This window comes from Selaginella moellendorffii, unplaced genomic scaffold, assembly GCF_000143415.4.
Source record: "Selaginella moellendorffii unplaced genomic scaffold, v1.0 SELMOscaffold_183, whole genome shotgun sequence".
Lineage (NCBI taxonomy): Eukaryota > Viridiplantae > Streptophyta > Lycopodiopsida > Selaginellales > Selaginellaceae > Selaginella > Selaginella moellendorffii.
This window is the reverse complement of record NW_003314443.1, coordinates 46982-65364: the sequence shown is the minus strand read 5'-3', so window position 1 is coordinate 65364 and position 18383 is coordinate 46982. Positions and strand designations below refer to the sequence as shown.

Below are 18383 nucleotides of genomic sequence, written 5' to 3'. Positions count from 1 at the left end.
GAATGATGACGTTGTGGATTTCTTTTGGATTTTGCGTGCTTGCATGCGCGCGGCAATCCAGAAATTAATGGTGGCGCCCAAGTCCGAGGAATGATGACGTGGCAGGATTACCAACCGTTGTGACATTTCGCGCGTGTGAGGTTAGGTTTTGCATTTTGATTTGTACTCGCGCTCGCACACTCGCGCTCGCGCTCGCATCACACTCGCGCTCCCGCTCTCATCGTGCTCCCACTTGCGATCACGCTCACTTCTCTACAGGTTTCTCGTGTGCATCGGCATCCACTCGCGCTTGCATCACACTCGCGCTTGCATCGCGCTCGTGTGCATCGGCATCCACTTCAAGACACACCCAGTTTGTAACTTCGCCGCCAACTCCGCCGCCCACTCCACCACCCACACGCAGCCCACTTGGCGTCCCGGGAGATTTCAGCGCCACTCTCCAACTGTAAGTGGCAGAGTAGCCTTGCTGCTACGATCCGCTGCACACACAGTGCACATTCGCCAGCGAGTCCGGCCTCGATTGTCACGGCCTCCATTCGGCTTCAAATGGTAAGTCTTTTAGACGAAGTAGAAAATGGCATGAGGCCACATGCCATTCAGTAGCAACATTGGCATGCACCGATTGGGCTCTCGAGTGCAGTCCGGTTACAGATGGCGTGTAGCCTCACGCCATCTTAGGATGCAGCCTCAAGACATCTGATGCAGTGGTGAATGGCGTGTGGCCTCACGTTATTTCCAGCTGCTAGCTTTTCATCTGTCAGCTCTAATTGTTGTGCATTTCTGAACAGGCGAGGAATTGCGTTCTTCTTCCAGCCACTGTCAATGTGGATGCAGAGAAGGGGGAGGAGCTCACCAGTTGGACTTTCGGGATGGAAGGCGAGGATCTGATGCTGTACAACACAGATGGTGGGAGAAAAGAATGCATGGGGATCCTCATCCAAGTGACAGACACTCCATGCAGTTCCATGCAAGAATATGGACTGGCACTTGTGGTAGAGACAGCGTCCGCCTTCAAGATCCATCTTGCACATCCTAGCGGCTTCCCGGAGGGGGGCAGCGGCTATGAGGAATTCCTAGAGGGAGCTAGGGAGAGGTTGTCCAGGAGGCCCACAATTTCAAAGACGCTGCGGGTCTATGAAGATCACATGGAATCCACGGACCTCACCTACGGCGATGTTCAAAAACTATATTCCAACATTGAGCCGTTGAGAGTGCCTCCAGTTTGCGAAGCGAAGGGGAAGGGGGTCGATCTGGAAACTACCCCGAAGCAGAAAAGGGTGGTCAAGCTCAAGCCGACGTCCGACTCTACTGCTCCAAAAAAGAAGCTACTCGGTGATGCCATTGCCTCGGGTTCGAACACTACACCCACCAAAAAGAAGAGCTGCAAAGAGCAGAAAGAGCAAGAAGAGGCAGCAAAAATCGTCGCAGATAATAGTACTTGTTACTATTCCAACAAAGTATATACAATCGACGTGAGCAGTATCGAGATCCAAAGCAAATACAACCACAGGCTAGTATCTGATGAGTGGGTGGAGAAACTGAAGCAGAAGATGCTGGCAAGTCCAGTAACACCCGACATCGCAGACGTGATCCCCTACTACCGAACAATGAAGGGCGAGACAAGGTTTCCAGACTTGATCAATAGGAAGGTGTTGGACGATCAGAACATCTGGTTCTATGCCTTCTCCGGGCAGCATTCTAGCTTGGCGATGCAACAGATAGTTGTGGATATTATGGTGGGCGAGGAGGTGAAGAAAGTCTTCAAGACAAGAGTTGTCCGCCTGATAAAAGGCAACTCGCCCCTCCGATCTATCATATACATCTCCCACGCGCAGAATGTCAAGCAAGAAACGTGCTACAAATCGGGTCTGCACGAGACATTGGCACGAACACGGAAGCTCTGGGTTCAACTGAAGAAGCCACAAAAACCAGGACAAGGACGTGCACTAGCAACTAGCGCCTGGCAGGTAAGCCTCGTTGCATGTGGCATAGCATGTGGCCTCACGCCATTTCCATTGCAGGAATTCTCGAGTCTTCTCTCGAAAACACTGGGGGTCAATGACACACTCAGCATCCATAACATTCTACTCGCGACAAAAGTTGTTTTTGACAAATGGGTAGATGTGCTGAGGAGGTACCATGACGGGGAGTTGCTAAACTCAATGGGTGTGGAGGACAGCCGGAAGCCCAATGATTTGAAGCTCAACGCCTTGCGTTTCTCGCGGTCTCTAGATGACGACGACCTTCTGACAGTGGCTAATGCTCTTCTACGTGGTGAGGTAGTCTTCAACAAGACCAAAATGACTCCCGGCCATATTGTGACATACGAGGACTTGTGCACGACTCTGAGAGCTCGTGCGCTATTGAAGGATTGGATCTTCGAGCAAGTGGCCGTGGCGAGGGTGAGCATCGACACCACGCAAGAGATGATGGAAGAGCTGGACTTGTCAAATGAAGACATCGACGAGTACGTGAAGGGGGCCCCCAAGTTCATCGATCTGCTGCGGGATGCCACGAAAAGTAAAGCTGAGAAGTTGGATCAGTATCCAAATTTCATTAAGAGGGATGTCGACCGCCGGCTTCAGAAACAGCTCGACCCCGCAGCAAAGGCCTATCGAGAACCTTACCGGGTATACGTGAATTCGGATGAGGATCAAAGGTGGAGGAGCATCGTTTCCCACGGAGATGAGCAGGTGAAGAACATCTTTTGTGTGATGGACTTCACAAACGAGGAGATCACTCATGCAGACGAAGTCAGCTCCATCATTGACTTAATGGTGGGACTTGCGGAGGTGGAATCTTCAGTCCACTATATGATCTACGACTCCGAATCCTATCACAAGTTCTGGAAGGCCTTGAACGAGGTGAAGGCTCGGTTGAAAGGCAAGGAGATGCAGGAGATCCATGGGATAATGGCTAAGAAGAAGATACCGACGAATGTCCGCATCTTCACAGTCGCCCTTGTTATTGGTCCTGCAGCAGAGTGGGACTGGAGTGACTTCCCAGCTTCGTTCAACAAAGCCGATCGAATTGATCTGAGGGAGGTCAATTTACCCGTGCCTGAGGAACTGAAGACAGCTATGGAGCTTTCGAATCCAAAGAAAGCTCCAGGTGCAGCATGGGAAATGCTCAGCTGGGTCTTCAACGCAATAGCGGGTGACTCCAAGGGCAAATGCGTTGTCGAGTACAACTGCGGCAGACTATTCTTTCGAGCCGCACTACTCAAGGGTGTCCCGTGTGTTGCGGTGACAAACTCCATTGAAGAGGTGACTTCAATGGAGCATATAATTACAATTGCCAAAGAAAAACAGTATCTTCTCTACGAACCTGGTGAGTACGCACTTTAAGTTTAAATGTTATCTCACAAGCTCTGTATGCAGGAGCGTGGCCACCCCCAGATGCTGAAACGGCGTTAACAGCTACTGATGTTAGGCCGAGGTCACAACCTGCACAAGGTAAGGTCACGTGAGGCCTCACGCCATTTTGATTATAGATCGTTGTGAATATTCAGACACGAGGACTGAAAAGCGCACTGGTGGCGCGTCGAAGAAGGACAAACAGACAAGCAATAGGAAAAAAGGAGGTACAAATTATATTTGCAATGGCGTGTGGTCTCATGCCATTCCTTGCAGGAGACACTTCTTCAAAGGCAAAACAGGCAAGCACCAGCCAAGCTCAAACTGACAGTGGTCATAAAAAGCGAAAGCACGTTGGACAGTCGTCGGGATCAGAGGCGTTTGATTCGAAAAGGAAGAAGGGCAACGAAAAGATGATAGGTAATGCCTCGCGGTTATGGCGTGTGTGCTCATGCCATTCATTACAGATCAAGGGCTGAGTGAAAGGAGCCAGTCACCACCTTCTGACTCAGATTCCTATGGCAGACTCCCCTTCCCCAATCTCAATGGAGAGGTACAATGGATGAGGGATGCTTTTCAAGTCAGGGCCATGTTTTTCTCATCTCGTCGTCTTCGAAGGGTGCAAGAACGTGCAGAAACCATGTTAAGACAGTCGGGTGAGGATACGATCCTAGGTCACGCACTAAAACAGGCTATGGATGTCTTGTATTTTGAGATGGAGACTCGGCCAGATGATTTTCCCAAGATGGTCCTGGAAAAACAAGCCATCCAGCCTGAGCAGCCTATGGAAGAAATGCAAGAGGGGGATGAGGAGCCAGAGAAAGATAATGAGCAGGAAGAGCAGAAGGACGAAGAGGAGGACAAAGAAGAGGAGGACGAAGAAGAGGAGGATGAAGAAGAGGAGGACGAAGAGGACTTGGATGGTCCTCACAATGGTGACGATCACAATAACGACGATGACGATGATGACGACGATGGCCAGCCTGAGGTGGCCAAAGAGCAGCGGAGGAAGGTCATACAAGACAAACCATCAGGTAAATAATAGTACATCCATTCCTAACCTTTTACCATTTCTAACATTGTCCATGTAGGTCGCAGAAGAAATGGTAAGTAGAGATTATTCAATTGAATTAAGATACAAACTCTAGCCTTTAGTGTCGAGGAAGGATAGTGCCAAGCAAGGGTCGAAACGTATGTCCAATCCTTCAGAATCAGCAGTGCGCCCAAGTGATATCAGTCCTAGTTCCTCAATAGCAGTTGATGGTAAATACAGTATAGTCGATTCAATGTGCTAATGAGTTTGTTTTTAGTAGCACGGGAGGATACCATCTCAATCGAAGAGAGATATTTGGACATGCATATGGATCCGCCAGTGGACTCTACTTGCCTGCAAGAGTCATCAGAGCTGGTGGAGGCTACTATCCATATCAACGCCAAGCAAGCTGACCACGCTCCACTTGATGCTGCCCATACCACTGAGTCAATCTTGTCCACGTATCCAACTGACGGTGACCAGGCGCCATTGGACCCGCATGAGGCCGCCCCAGCCGCCAAGCCGGTCGTATCCTCATTTCCAACGTGTGCCCAATCGTCTGACTACGCGCCGTTGGAACCTCCCTACACCGCCCCTGCTGCCTGTTCGGTCATGTCCACTTTGCCAACGGAAGCACCAGCTGAAATGGCGTGTGATCACACGCCATCGGAACCACCCCATGCCACTGTTGAGCCAGTTGTACCAGAGTCTACAGCTGAAATGGCATGTGCCCACACGCCATCGGATGCGATTGACCCCACATTGCAGAGGAGAGTATTTCCGCCCTTCACGTTTCCTCGACCAAAACCCTCTGAACGACCATCGGGAGCACCATTCGCTAATATTGTAGATGGTAAAATTGACTTGTACCATTTTTTATGCTGACGCATTTCATTTCAGAGTCACGGCGAAAGTACTGTATCGTTTTTGATCTGAACGGTGTCCTTTTCTCCCATGAGCGTGGCTCGTCCTCGAATGTCACTGCACCTTCCAAAGCCTGCGGTCGCAAGTTGGTCAAAAGAGACAGATTCACATTAATCACACGGGAGAAACTGCGGGATCTAATAATGACCATGCGACACTTAAAACAGAGGGCCGGGTTCAATTTGCAATTGGGAGTTTGGACATCCATGATGCGCCACAATGCATTAACGTTGCTACAGATGATGCACGATCAGACGCGAGTAATATTACCATTTGACTTTCTCCTAACGCAGGAGGATTGCTTGACTATGGTCCATGTGAGGGGTAGCAAGCCCATCTTCGTCAAGGCAGAGGCTATAGTGATGAACCGGACTGCTAGGTCAAGTGAAATCCTCATCATCGATGACTCGCCGATTAAAACTGCAGCGAACACGCACACATATGCAGTGCACCCCATCTCTTGCAGTATGGAAACTAGGGAGAAGAAACCGTATGTTCTGGGGGACCTTGCAAAACGGCTTGAAGCGATGGTGATAGAGAACCGGCCAGTCCAGGAGGTGGCTGCAGAAATCAACCAAATGGCAGATGGAACGGTATATCAGAAGCCATTTGATCGGACAGACACCAGTCATCATTTATGGCATGTATATTGTCTAGCCAAGCACTATCCGCATCTCCATAATCTGCTCAACCGGATGGGTTCTTCGACCACTGAACATGAGCGTGGACGTATTAGAGAAGAGATGGCATTACTATTGGGTTTAAATCCTGATAGTGTGGAGAGTGATGAAATTCCAAGATTATTGTATAGGCGTTGGAGGCAAAAAATAACAGTCTGAGATGGCATGTATTTATTTAAAAATGTAACTTATTATGGCATGGGGTTCCATGCCATTGTATTAATATTAAAAGACAATTCTTTGAGAGGATTTGCATTATACTAGAAGTGTTACAGCATGTTATTGGAAGTCTACGAAGTTGTTTTATTAATAAGGGGAAAGTAAAGATTGAATGGGGACTTGGGCTCCACCTAGACTCGGAGCAACTGAGCCAATATTAAAAGGATGGAAAGAAATTGGACGACGATGACAAGGAGAAGAGAGAGGTGAAGCAGTGGCAGGGGGAGGAGAAGTGATTGAGTAGACATTTCCTTGTTTAAAATAAAATGGCATGTGCCTCAATGCAGTTGAATTTTGTTATATTTATATACTATATAAAGGTTTGGAAACCTTATTTTACAAGTGGGATAATGACAATTCCCACTTTAACGAAATAGAGCTTTTGTGTGCTTGTCTTTATTTTATGTGTGGCCTAGATCTAAGCCAAAATTCTACACCATGCTAGTTGGTGGAGTACTTATATCCTTGCATTAGGCCACTGGTATACTGAAATAGTGTCATATTTCATTTGGCTCTATTTTGCATGTTAGTCTTGACATGCTTTTGGGGATCCTTTAGCTTACGACACCTCAGGGAGTTGGTTCTTACAACTCCACCACCCATAGAAGAAGTTTGATGCCCACATCGAACGTCTCTTTTTATCCTACGACTTGTTGACCATGTCTCCGGGGGCATCCCCCCACTTAGCGGTGTGCCTTAGTTAGCCTCCCCGGCCAAGAGCCCATGACAATGGAATATAGGTGTCCTTATACCCCTCACCTCACCACACCCTAGTATGGGGTTGGGACTTGAACCCAACCTTGCTTTACTAGGGGGCTGGGACTCGAACTCAACCTCTGTAGAATACGTCTACGGATTCGACATCCTTGCGGGGAGTCGGGCGTAGTTCCCTACGCCTAGTCGACCTAGCTAACCTATGCTAATTAGCTTACCTTCAGCATGCCTTTGGGTCCCAACATATGCCATTGTTCAACTTCACAAATTGATACCTTCTAATTGAACTTTGCATAAGTACATAGAGTTTTACCATACAGAAATTCCTCCACTAGATCTCGCGCGTTCGCTAGGTTCTCCTCCAGTTCCCATATTGCTTCGTAGTGTGGAAATCCTTTCCACTTCACATGGAACTCTCTCACCTCGCATCCTTGTCACTTGCTCTTGCACGCATTGAGGATAACCTCGACTTCGTATTCCTCTTCCCCTTGAATAACCTCAGGCAAAGGTCTTACTTGGTCCTTGCGGAGCGGATCCTCAAAGTACGATTTGAGTAAGTTCACGTGGAACACTAGGTGCATCTTCCCCATCTCTCGAGGAAGTCAGAGACAGTAAACCACTTTACTGATTCGTGCCTCAATCTCTTAAGGCCCTGCGAACCTGCTTAAGGAACTCAAGATCAATTCATTTATAGGAATATATTCATTTTACCTTTGGGTCAACTTCCGGCTGATCCCTCTCGGTAACCTGAGGTTCTTGGTGTTCAACCACACCTTCTCCCTAGCTTGGAACTCCACATCTCGGCGCTTCTGGTTCGCGTACTTGGTTTGCTTTTGTTGAGCCCGTTCCAAGGAATCTCTCACTAAATTTCAAATGTTGAGTCTTTCCGCCGTAAATGCCTTTACTGCTGGTAACTCTCTATAATACTCGGCCACGCCGAGTTCCACAGGACCTTCAATAGCTTGCCCATTGATAACTTCCCATGGACTCACCCCGATACTTGAGTGTGGTGAGTTGTTATAGCACATTTCTGCAAGTCCCAAATGACTTACCCAATCAGTCAGGTCTCTCGATACATAACATCGCAAATAATCCTCCAGCTGCCTATTCACCCTTTCTGTTTGTCCATCTATCAAGAAGTGTTAGAGCCCATTTTCTTTTCCGTTGGCAGCTCACCTCTCTGGTGAGCTTCCCATGCCTCTAGATTCCTCAGCAACACTTCTTGTGCTAGACCATCATTCTCATATGCGGTCCGCATATCATCCTAAAAGGTTGCTGTCGCGCTGGATATTGCCAACTTCAAGCTTGCTTTTCGACTTAGCACATCTGCCACGATGTTGCTCTTCCCAGGTTTGTACAGAATCTCGCAATCAAACTCGGCCAAAGCATTGGCCCACCGACCTTGTTTCCTTCTCAGGCCGGGCTGTGACAAGAAGTGTTTTGTTGCCACATTGTCAAACTCGGTCTCAGAGTCGGTTTTGGACTCAATCTCAGACTCAGTCCCATCCGATGAACTCTTTGTTATTTTAATCATACTTTCGAGGATCTTTTAGCCTACAACACCTAGAAAGCACTGTCGAAATAAGCTGTAATCATCAGAGAGTTGGTTCCTTACATTTATATTCTAGTTCCTTTGCTCTTTGCTTAGTGGGGTAGTAGGGATAATAAGTAGGTTAGGCATAGCCAACTAACCTAAGGCATAGTATAGCTCTTGCTTATGTTCCTGTCTTTATTTTATATGTGGTCTGGGTCTAAACCCAAGTTTTACATCATGCTAGTTGGTGGAGTATCTATATCCTTGCATTAGGCCACTAATATATTGAAATAGTGTTAAACTTCATTTGACTCTGTTTTGCATGTTAGTCTTAGCATTGGGATGTTGGATACTTTAAAACTATTCTAAGTTGCTCCATGCTCTTATCCCTTTGCTCTTTAAACTATACACTCGAGAGTCACTTTATGTTTTAGTTCCTTTGTTGTTTTGCTCCTTGCTTAGAAATTTAGCTCCATTCTTTCATTCAATGGCCCAAGGCTTTGAAATTTAGATTTCACTCTAATATCTTTGGACATATGGCATGTGATATGTGGTATATGAAGGGTTTAGGTTCCACTTTGTAATTAGCCTATAGTAAATCACCATAGGATAAAGGGTGAAAACCACATACACTGCACTAGCTTATTTTACATTGCAATTAAATTGCCATTTTGCTCAGCTCATAAGTTAAAATGCAAAACATTAGTTCTTTCAGATGAAGTTATGCATAGGGAATATCTCTAATCCAATAGTGTTGCTGGAGTTTGATCTCTAGCTATTAGAATGACTCGCATGGAAATGCATTATTGTCCAAGCTCTCTATATGAACAAATGTTATATTACTCTTCATTTTTGGCGGTAGTGAATATACCTGTAAAATATTTAAACTTTCTTGAATATTTTTTTATAATTTTAAACTTAAACCCTAAAATACTATTTTTTTATTCTCATCTAATCTTGTGTTTATAAATAATTATAATTACTGATCAATTGGATTCATAAATAATACTAAACAAGAATTAAAAAAAACAAGCATCATTTATAAACTAATATTTATTATATCCCAAGTGATGAAAACATCTTTCTTTTACATTTAACATTGATAACACATCTCTAATATTTCTTATTTTTGTTTTTATTCACAAACCAATGGATGAAAAGAAGGAATGGTCGTGACCACCAAATGGTTTCTTAGGGCAGCTGGCATAAGGTTATTTAAGGTAATTTATTGTAAATCTGTTTTCTTTCATAAATATATTTAATCATATATAAAAAAAAAGGTATAAAATTCCAAAGAAACAGGGCTGGTGGGTTGATTGCATAAAGCCAGACATTGTGGCTCAAGATCCACTGAATAACTACAACTACACTTGGTAAATGGTGCAAGCGTGAAGTACATTATTGCTCATCTCACAGTATATGTAAAGGAAGGAACAAAGTTGCTGTTTTTAAAACATATGACCACAAGCAATGGAAAGGCTTCAAACAAAAGCAGCTAGAAGCTAGTCGTTGAAGTTTGTTAGCACTTATTTCTTTTGTTTTATTGGCATTGTCTCTTAAAAGTCAAAGCAGCAATTATTGCATTTTAACCTTATTAAGTAATTTATCTTTTTTGACTTTTGATTAATCATTCTCCTTTGTGAAGATGAAGTTCATTTCAGCACTTTTTTTCTATTTTAGTGTTGTTCAAGCCATGCGCTGGGAATTCTCTGACCAGCACAATGCTATAACACCAGCCGATGTCAATATGATTCTAGATGCAGTGATTGATAATCTGATTATGTTCGGTGATGATACTTACTATGAAAGTGGACGCGCTTATGTTGATCAAATCACTGTGACAAATAACGTTGTGATCGACATCGTCATCTTGGCTTATCATACAGGCCCGAATCTGGATTTCTGCCATGTCAATCCAGGTAACACCATCAGCGTGAGAGGCCTTGTTATCAAAGCGATCATCCGATCCTTAGTAATGTATACAAGAGGTCAAATGCAAGTTTTTCTAGCCAGCAGCATGCTTGCAGTCTCCGAGATGTTTGGAGTCCAATATCGCATAGCACCAAATCAACAGATGGAAACACTTCACAGCCAAACGAAGATTCTACTTGGAAGCAATCGAGGTGATTGCCAAGCGAAATTGACAACGCTGGACAACATCTTCTACAATGGTCTTCGTCGAAATTTTGAGCTTCAGTCCCCGAATTTGATCTACACATTCAAGCTCCAGGATGATTGTAGCTTGTCTTTGAATGAGGCCGGCCGAAGGCAAGTTTGGACGAATGGGGTGTGTGGGAGAGGAGTCGATTGCTATCTCACAGTCGAACTTAATGGGAACATGGTTGTCAAAGAAACCCCAAGTCAGGCTGTTATATGGTCACTAGATAAGTTCTGTGATGGACCATGCTATGCATTTGTGACTATGCAAAGAGATAGAAATGTGGTGCTCTATCATGTGTTTAAGTCCAGCCCAGGTAAACTTTATGCTGCTTGGGCCACAAACACTGTGAAAAAATTTTAAAATAAAAGGTCGGCATTAGTCGAAATCTATCTATGGTGCCCATCTTGAAGCATGAAACTGATGGATGTATAAATGCAGTTTGGATTATTAGTGCTGTGTTGTTGGCGTCCTTGTTGGTGTTGCACTCACTGGCCCAGCCTACTCATTGTCTCGCTCAAGGTCCTTCATGATTATCGCCTTCATCACGTGGGAGATGTGGATATGCTGTATGTCCATGCATGTGAAGTTTTCCTCAAGGCAAGCAGTTCTCTGTTTCTGTGGGAGTGAACAAGACCACGTCAGCACACAGCCACGTGAGCGATCCAGACGCCGCCACAGATCGTCACGATAAACCCATACATTTAACCATGTATCAACCGTCATAATAATAACACAACACCGTTTCATAATACCACATGGTATCGGAGCAGCGAACGATCTAATGGCCAGAGGACAGTGGCAGATGAAGAATCAAAGGGGCCAGGAACCCTTGGCTCAGGAGCGCGCGAGGGCTTTGGCAGTGCTGGCGCAGGTGGAGCGGAAGATCCAGGAACGAAAGCGCCAACAAGCTCTTTGCCCAGCCTGCCCTTGTTGCGGCCGAGTTTTTCACGATTCTTCTCCACGCTGTCCTTTCTAAATTCTCTGTTTAACCTATTCTTAGATTAATAGATAGAATGTCTTCTGCTAACGCAGCAGGAAATTCTTGGGACTCTGGGGGCTGGGAGAAACTTCTCCAAAAGTTCACGGGACAGAATTTCTGGACTTGGAAAACAAAAGTACAGCTTATCCTTTTGGCCAAGGGCTGCTGGCCTATAGTGGATGGAACGACTCAACGTCCGGCTGCTGCGGATGTAACCCAACGGCTCGACTGGGACTCCAAGAATCGAAAAGCGCTCTCTGTCATCGGGTTAGGTCTTGAGGATGAATTCGTTCATTTCCTTGACCTTACCAAAACAGCCCACCAGAACTGGACATCCCTTACACAAATCTTCGTTGCCAAAGCTGCCAATGCTAAGGTGGTGCTAACACAAAGGTTCTTCACGATGAGAATGCAACCTGATGACACCATGGCCACTTACATTGGAAAGTTTAAAGCAATGATCACTGAGCTGAAGGACGCGGAAGCGGCAATCACCATTGATCAAGCTAAGGCATTCCTTCTGAGCTCTGTCTCCCCTGATCTCCAACCTTTCGCATCGATGCTCTCGGCTGTGCCTGGAAAGGACTTGGACTCTCTACTCGGACCTGATCGAGGAAGAACGAAAGCAGAACGAGCGGAGACAAAGGCGCCCTCTCAGGCTGCTCGGGTGGAGCAGGCCTTGATCATGGGAAAGCAATCGGGTGGGAAGAAACGAGATGACCCTGTTCGAGGACAAAAGAGCCCTTCTCCCAGCCCTGCAACCAATAAAAAACGCAAGGGCCCATGTAACTACTGCGGCAAAGCTGGCCACGTGGAGCGTGAATGCCAGATCAAGAAAGCCACAGAGAAAGCTCGCGCTGAAAGAAGCTCTTCTTCACGCCAACCTGACACGATGTTGATGATGACGCTCGCTGCATCTTCATCCACTGTGTCCGAAGCCGAAGTGCTCTGGATGGATTCTGGAGCCTTGATGCACCTCACACCATTGAAGAGAGCTTTTCACAAGTACTGGCCATTGGAGCAGGAGAAGCAAGTCTTTGTAGGAGACAAATGCCCCTTAACAGTGGAAGGACAAGGAACGGTCATCATAAAGTGGGAGAGTGGAGTTGAGAAGCTTGTGAACCAGGTCTACTACGTATCAGAAGCAGGACAGACAGTGTTCTCAGTTGGTGTAGCAGCAGATCAAGGCTTCTCAACACTCTTCAATGCAGACGGATGCACCATCTTTGACGAGACTGGCCATCCAGTAGCTTTTGGTAGACGAGCTGAGACTCTCTACAAGCTCAATGCTCAGTTGATCCTCTCAACTCACGAGCAGGGGCATTTGCTTGCAATTCGCCCCAACTCCTGGGCTGCCAACTCTTTCCAGCTCTGGCACGCTCGGCTAGGGCATGCCAATTCTCACGACATCCAGCTACTTGCTAGCCACAAGCTTGCTAATGACTTTACCCTCACCGGTGCCGGCCAAACTGGGAGTATGTGAGACGTGCCAACTGGGGAAGCAGCCAAGACTACCCTTTCCACGCAGAAGTCCAGAAGATGGCGCCTCAGGATTTCTTCAGCTGGTACACACGGATGTGTGCCATGTGCCAGAAGCAACTCTCAGTCACAAGCGGTACTTCTTTTTGTTCATTGACGACTACTCACGCTATGTGGTGGCTGTTCTCATGGCACACAAGGGAGAGGTCTACCATCACTTCCAGGTCTACAAAAGCTGGGCAGAAAATGCCACTGGCTGTACCATCCGGACACTACGTTCAGATGGCGGCGGTGAGTATATGAGCAAGGAGTTTCTGGCATTTCTTGCTCAGGCTGGCATCCACCACGAGTACACCGCAGCCCACACCTCGCAGCAGAATGGGGTCGCCGAGCGCCTGAACAGGACACTTATGGACTGTGTACGCTGCCTTCTCCAGCACGCTGGCATGCCCAAGGTGTTTTGGGGAGAGGCACTCAACACAGCAGTGTATCTCCGGAACCGGCTGCCAACACATTCCACAGGACAGGTGCCGTTTCAAGTATGGACTGGGAAGCGCCCCAAATTAGGGCACTTGAGGGTGTTTGGTTGCTTAGCCTACGCCCACATCCCCGATGTTCAGCGGCGGAAGCTGGATCCCAAGAGCGAGAAATGCATCTTCATGGGCTATCACACCCAGGTAAAAGCCTATCGACTCTATAACTGCCAGCGCAGGAAACTGGTGGTGAGCCGAGATGTGGTGTTTGATGAAGCTCATCTTTATCGAGATACCCTGAGACTCCCTCCTGTTTCTCCACCATCTCTGGTGGATCTTTCTGAGATTTTGGACGACGTTCCACATCTCCACCCAGCACCAGATAATCCAGCCGCTGCAGAGCCAGGAGGAGTTGCTGAAGGAGCGCCTGAAGGAGGAGCTGATTACAGTACTTCTCTTCCTTTGACACCTCCTCTGACGACTCCACAGGCCACAGCAGCTGCCTCCTCAATGAACAGACAGATCTTTCCACGCTTGTGGCTGATCTGTTCGTTGGCGATGAGTTATATCAAGATGCCACCACTCCTCCCAGCATTTACAAGCTACCTCCTCCTCCAGCCGGCACAGCAGTGGTGACACGGCTGGGGATCCAGAGAGGCAGGTGGAGCCGACAGAGCCCAGAAGTAGGCACACTTTCCTATAGGCATCGCCTCCTTGGCTTTAAGAGATGGTTTCACGACACGACCCGAGCATGTCACCTGTGCCGGCTGGAGGAGGTGGTAGCTTGGGAATGCTGGGAGGAGTGGTGGCATCTTGATATAACTCATTGCCAACGAACAGGTCAGCCATAAGCGTGGAAAGATCTGGCTGTTCATTGGTGCTTGAGGCAGCCGCTATGGCCTGTGGAGTCGTCAGAGGAGGTGTCGAAGGAAGAGAAGTACTGTGATCAGCTCCTCTCTCGGTCCCCAGGCGGCTCTACATGGACCAGAAGCTGAGCACTGGCAGGCAGCTATGCAGGAGGAGTATGATTCTCTCCAGAAAAACAACACTTGTCGCTGGTTGAACTTCCAGCTCGCAGAAAGCTCGTCTCATCCAAGTGGTTGTTTAAGAAAAAGTACAATGCTGATGGAAGCATTGAGTGCTACAAGGCGAGATTTGTGGCACATGGGCTGGACTACTCGGAGAAGGAAGAGAAGTACTGTGATCAGCTCCTCTCTCGGTCCCCAGGCGGCTCTACACGGACCAGAAGCTGAGCACTGGCAGGCAGCTATGCAGGAGGAGTATGATTCTCTCCAGAAAAACAACACTTGTCGCTGGTTGAACTTCCAGCTCGCAGAAAGCTCGTCTCATCCAAAAAAGTACAACGCTGATGGAAGCATTGAGTGCTACAAGGCGAGATTTGTGGCACATGGGCTGGACTACTTGGAGAAACTCGAATGGTTGTGGTGAAACTCACAACCATTCGTATGCTACTAATCCTAGCTGCAGAATTGGATCTCGAGATCCATCAACTTGACGTTTGTAGTGCCTAACACCGTACTATTCTTAATTGAAAATGGGAATCGAACCCAGCAACCCTTCACAATAGAACATTACAGCGTGCATGCTATAACCACAAAGCCATGAACACTGGCAGATAACAAAATATTATTTCAGCACCTCTTATTTGAAAAACAAGATTTGGAATCCATCTGATTGTCCACGTGGACGACATCCAGGGTCTGCGAGGCCAGAGGATCCACGCGCGGATCCTGGAGAGCAGCTACTGGCCGAATCAATACCGTCTTCATCCGGCATGAAATCAAAGATTTCTTTGGAGGTGGTCTGCTATTCACTGCTGGAAGGGGAACCCATGGAACGTCCTGTCATTCTGGGCAGTAGATTCGTCCAGGACACCAGATCCTTGGCCGGCGTTTTTGCCCAAGCTCGATTTCGCTGCCACAATTTGCCCCTGCTGCGCGAGCGCCATTATCATCGAGTTCCATGGCGCTCTGAGATACACTCTCACTCTCGGATGCGGGATGCCGCCACATACGCGGTGACCATCGCGTTCCAGGAGACGATCACGGAACTCCTAATCGAACAAGATTGACGCCGCATCGATCGAATGCCCTGTTCTTGCTGCTCGCATTTGCCAGCGAAAGGGAATATCGCGCGAACCAAGAGCCTGAACCCGGCGCTGCGGCGTGGATCATTCGGGGGGATCGGCACGAGAGAAGATTTAGCTCCAGCAACGCTGCCGAGAGCGACTTTGCGGAGAAGAGAAATCCCTCGTTCATACAAAAAAATTTGATTGGGTCTCTGGCTGTGGGTTCAAACCTGTGCCAACATATTTTTTTATTCTAGCCAGATATCCGGCCATCAGGTTCCCGTCCAAAGTGTACACTAATTGCTTCTTAACGTATACCATAATGTAAACAGCGGCGCAAGAGATTTTCGTTTTGTGGGCGCATGGCGCGCAGCGCGTTGCTGCTGTCAAGCTCAAGAAAGAAACCATTCTCTTCCTGATGGAATGAAACTCTCACTTTCTCCATGCTCTGGCGAGGCCATGGCAAACAAAACGGGTTGGATGGACTCTGCATCTCAATCTGAGCAAGCAGCTGATGGAGAAGCTATTTTTGAGAAACAAAGTATAAGTATGCTGCAACAAGAACCAGCAACATCCGTTTAAGATATTGTTCTGGAAGATGGCTTGTCTGAGCTCGAGTTTGATTTGATCTAGGCACCATGGTCCCGGGAATCTATTTTTCACTTGGTTGTCCAAGCTGGAGGTCCATAGGTTTGGATCCTTTCAAATCCTCGGGGCATGAGACTCTGGAGCTCCAAGTTTTGATGCCTTCTCTTGGCAATAATATAATATATTGCTCTGAAACCGTGAAAGCTTACTCACCCGCAAACAAAACTCCAGGGTTGCACCAGAGATCCAATAAACCTGTGAGAGCCTTGACCAAGCTCAAACTCAATCAGCTCAGAGCAAGCTTTCTCAAAAGTTTCCAAAGAGCAGATGGCATAACACAAAAAACGTATACCAGGTCACCAACTCATCTCATCACAAGTTGCGTTGTGGTCACTCCACGCCTTGGATGTTGATGAACTACAGGCCTCCATTTTATCTTGGAAAATGCTCGAGGCCAAAGGGTGGCGAAGACGAGGAATGAAGCGATCTGGACTGGACAAGAGTATAAACAAAATGAGCACGAGAAGAACCATACATACCGCGGAAAAGCAGTGCTTGTGCTTGTGAGCCTAGTTTGAAGATGTCTGAGACTGAGAAGAAAGACCATGCTGCTCGACTCATAGAGCACGCCCGGCAGCAGCAGACCGCCCGGGTAAAGAGCCCCCTGGATCGAAAATGTGCAGCAGTAGCGTATAATGGCAATGGCGGTGGTTTTCCATGGCATCGTTCTTGAGCCTTGACGAGGAGGTGCCATCCAGCGAAGATTTGCAGGAAGGAGGAGCGATCTCCAGCGGTGGGCGCCTGGGCGAGAATGCGGTGAGCACAGATCTGGGAGGGGGAAGGCGCATCCACGAGGAAAATCGTCTCCAGCGGCCTCGAGGTTCCTTGCTAATCTGGTCATAGAAAGGTATGGAAAGTGCGGGCGCTGGAAATCTTCCAGAAGATGAAAGATCGAGGTTCTTTCTCGTGGAAGATTGCGATCGCGGCATTTGCCCTTGTTACTCTTTTTTCGAGCATCCAGTTATTTCTCTTGGCAGCTATCAATGCCGATCCGGGGGAGATCCACGCGCTAGTCGACTCTGTGGCCTGGATCACTTGTGCCAAGAGCACATTCGAGCCTCATTCGGGGACATTCCTTTGAGTGTAATCGACAGGGATTGAGAAGAATGGTTGGAGCTGCACTAGCATCGGACTTTTCCCCACTCTTTCATTCTCCAGCGCTGAAATTTGGCTCGACACTGGCCTTGTCTAGCTTCCCAGATCTGCCCAGCAGATCCACCAAGCATCTTAAGTGTTCCATGATCGTGGACATGCTGTAGTCTTGGGCTATGGACGACAAGTAGTTCTCATCCCGAGATGACTGCAGGCAGAAGAGCTCACTCTGATCACAGTAGCTTGCAAAATGCAAAGGAGGGAGAAGCGTTGCAAAAAATTTTGATTGGGTCTCTGGCTGTGGATTCGAACCTGTGACCTATTTGTTTATTCTAGCCAGATATCCGGCCATCAGGTTCCCGTCCAAATCGGACACTAATTGCTTCTTAACGTATATCATACCTTCACCATAACGGCGCAAGCTCTCGCTCATTTCTAAGCATCCTTTCTAAACCCGTGGGAACGTTTTATAAGGCTGTCATCCGGTTGTGAAGCTCAAGAAAGAAACCATTATGGAATGAAGATTTCACCACTGAATCCCTGGGATAACCTACCTTTTCTTCTTTTGAGAAACAAGGTTTCCCTGCATCCAACGACTGAATGTCCGAAGATGGCTTGTTTGAGCATTGAAGATTAAATTGATCCAGGCACACTCTTGATTAGCAGCAAAGTTAAGAGTACAAGGCTGGAGGTACTTCTCTGTTCTTTCAAATCCTGGGGAGCTTGAGATTTCATCAAGGGGCTTTCTTGTCGTGTTCTATCCAAGTTTGATGCTTGTTCCTAGCAGCAACAAGAAAAAATCCATGAAATTTCAAGTCACACCCTGTGTGAAGAAGAGGGGGCAATGCATGGAAAGTACTCGGGGCCAAAAGGTGGCTGTCCACAACAAGAGTATTTAGAGCAAAAAGGGCGAAAGATGAACTGTGGGAAAGCAATGCTTTCACTGCAACGTATATCCCTTGTGCCCTGCTGATCAATCCAAAAGCCACAACGCTGGTGGTC

The 18383-nt window shown here is 47.4% G+C and overlaps 1 protein-coding gene across 1 annotated transcript; it reads right to left on the bottom strand.

Moving 5' to 3' along the window:
- Positions 1-15187: 15187 nt before the first annotated feature.
- Positions 15188-17316, bottom strand: LOC112343708. Its single transcript, XM_024667676.1, has 4 exons — positions 16769-17316; positions 16590-16721; positions 15559-15857; positions 15188-15503 (listed from the first exon to the last, which is right to left on the bottom strand). The coding sequence occupies exons 1-4, from the start codon at positions 17128-17130 to the stop codon at positions 15418-15420; spliced, it is 879 nt and encodes a 292-aa protein (XP_024523444.1). The 5' UTR covers positions 17131-17316; the 3' UTR covers positions 15188-15417.
- Positions 17317-18383: the final 1067 nt, after the last annotated feature.

What these genes read in the sequence shown, in the direction of transcription:
- LOC112343708 (XM_024667676.1), bottom strand. Translation starts at nt 17,130, where the DNA reads ATGACCAGATTAGCAAGGAACCTCGAGGCCGCTGGAGACGATTTTCCT. An exon ending in ACAAGCACTGCTTTTCCGCG is followed by an intron (nt 16,722 to 16,768) that starts GTATGTATGGTT and finishes ACTCTTGTCCAG; the next exon opens with TCCAGATCGCTTCATTCCTC. An exon ending in GGCATCCCGCATCCGAGAGT is followed by an intron (nt 15,504 to 15,558) that starts GAGAGTGTATCT and finishes CTCGCGCAGCAG; the next exon opens with GGGCAAATTGTGGCAGCGAA.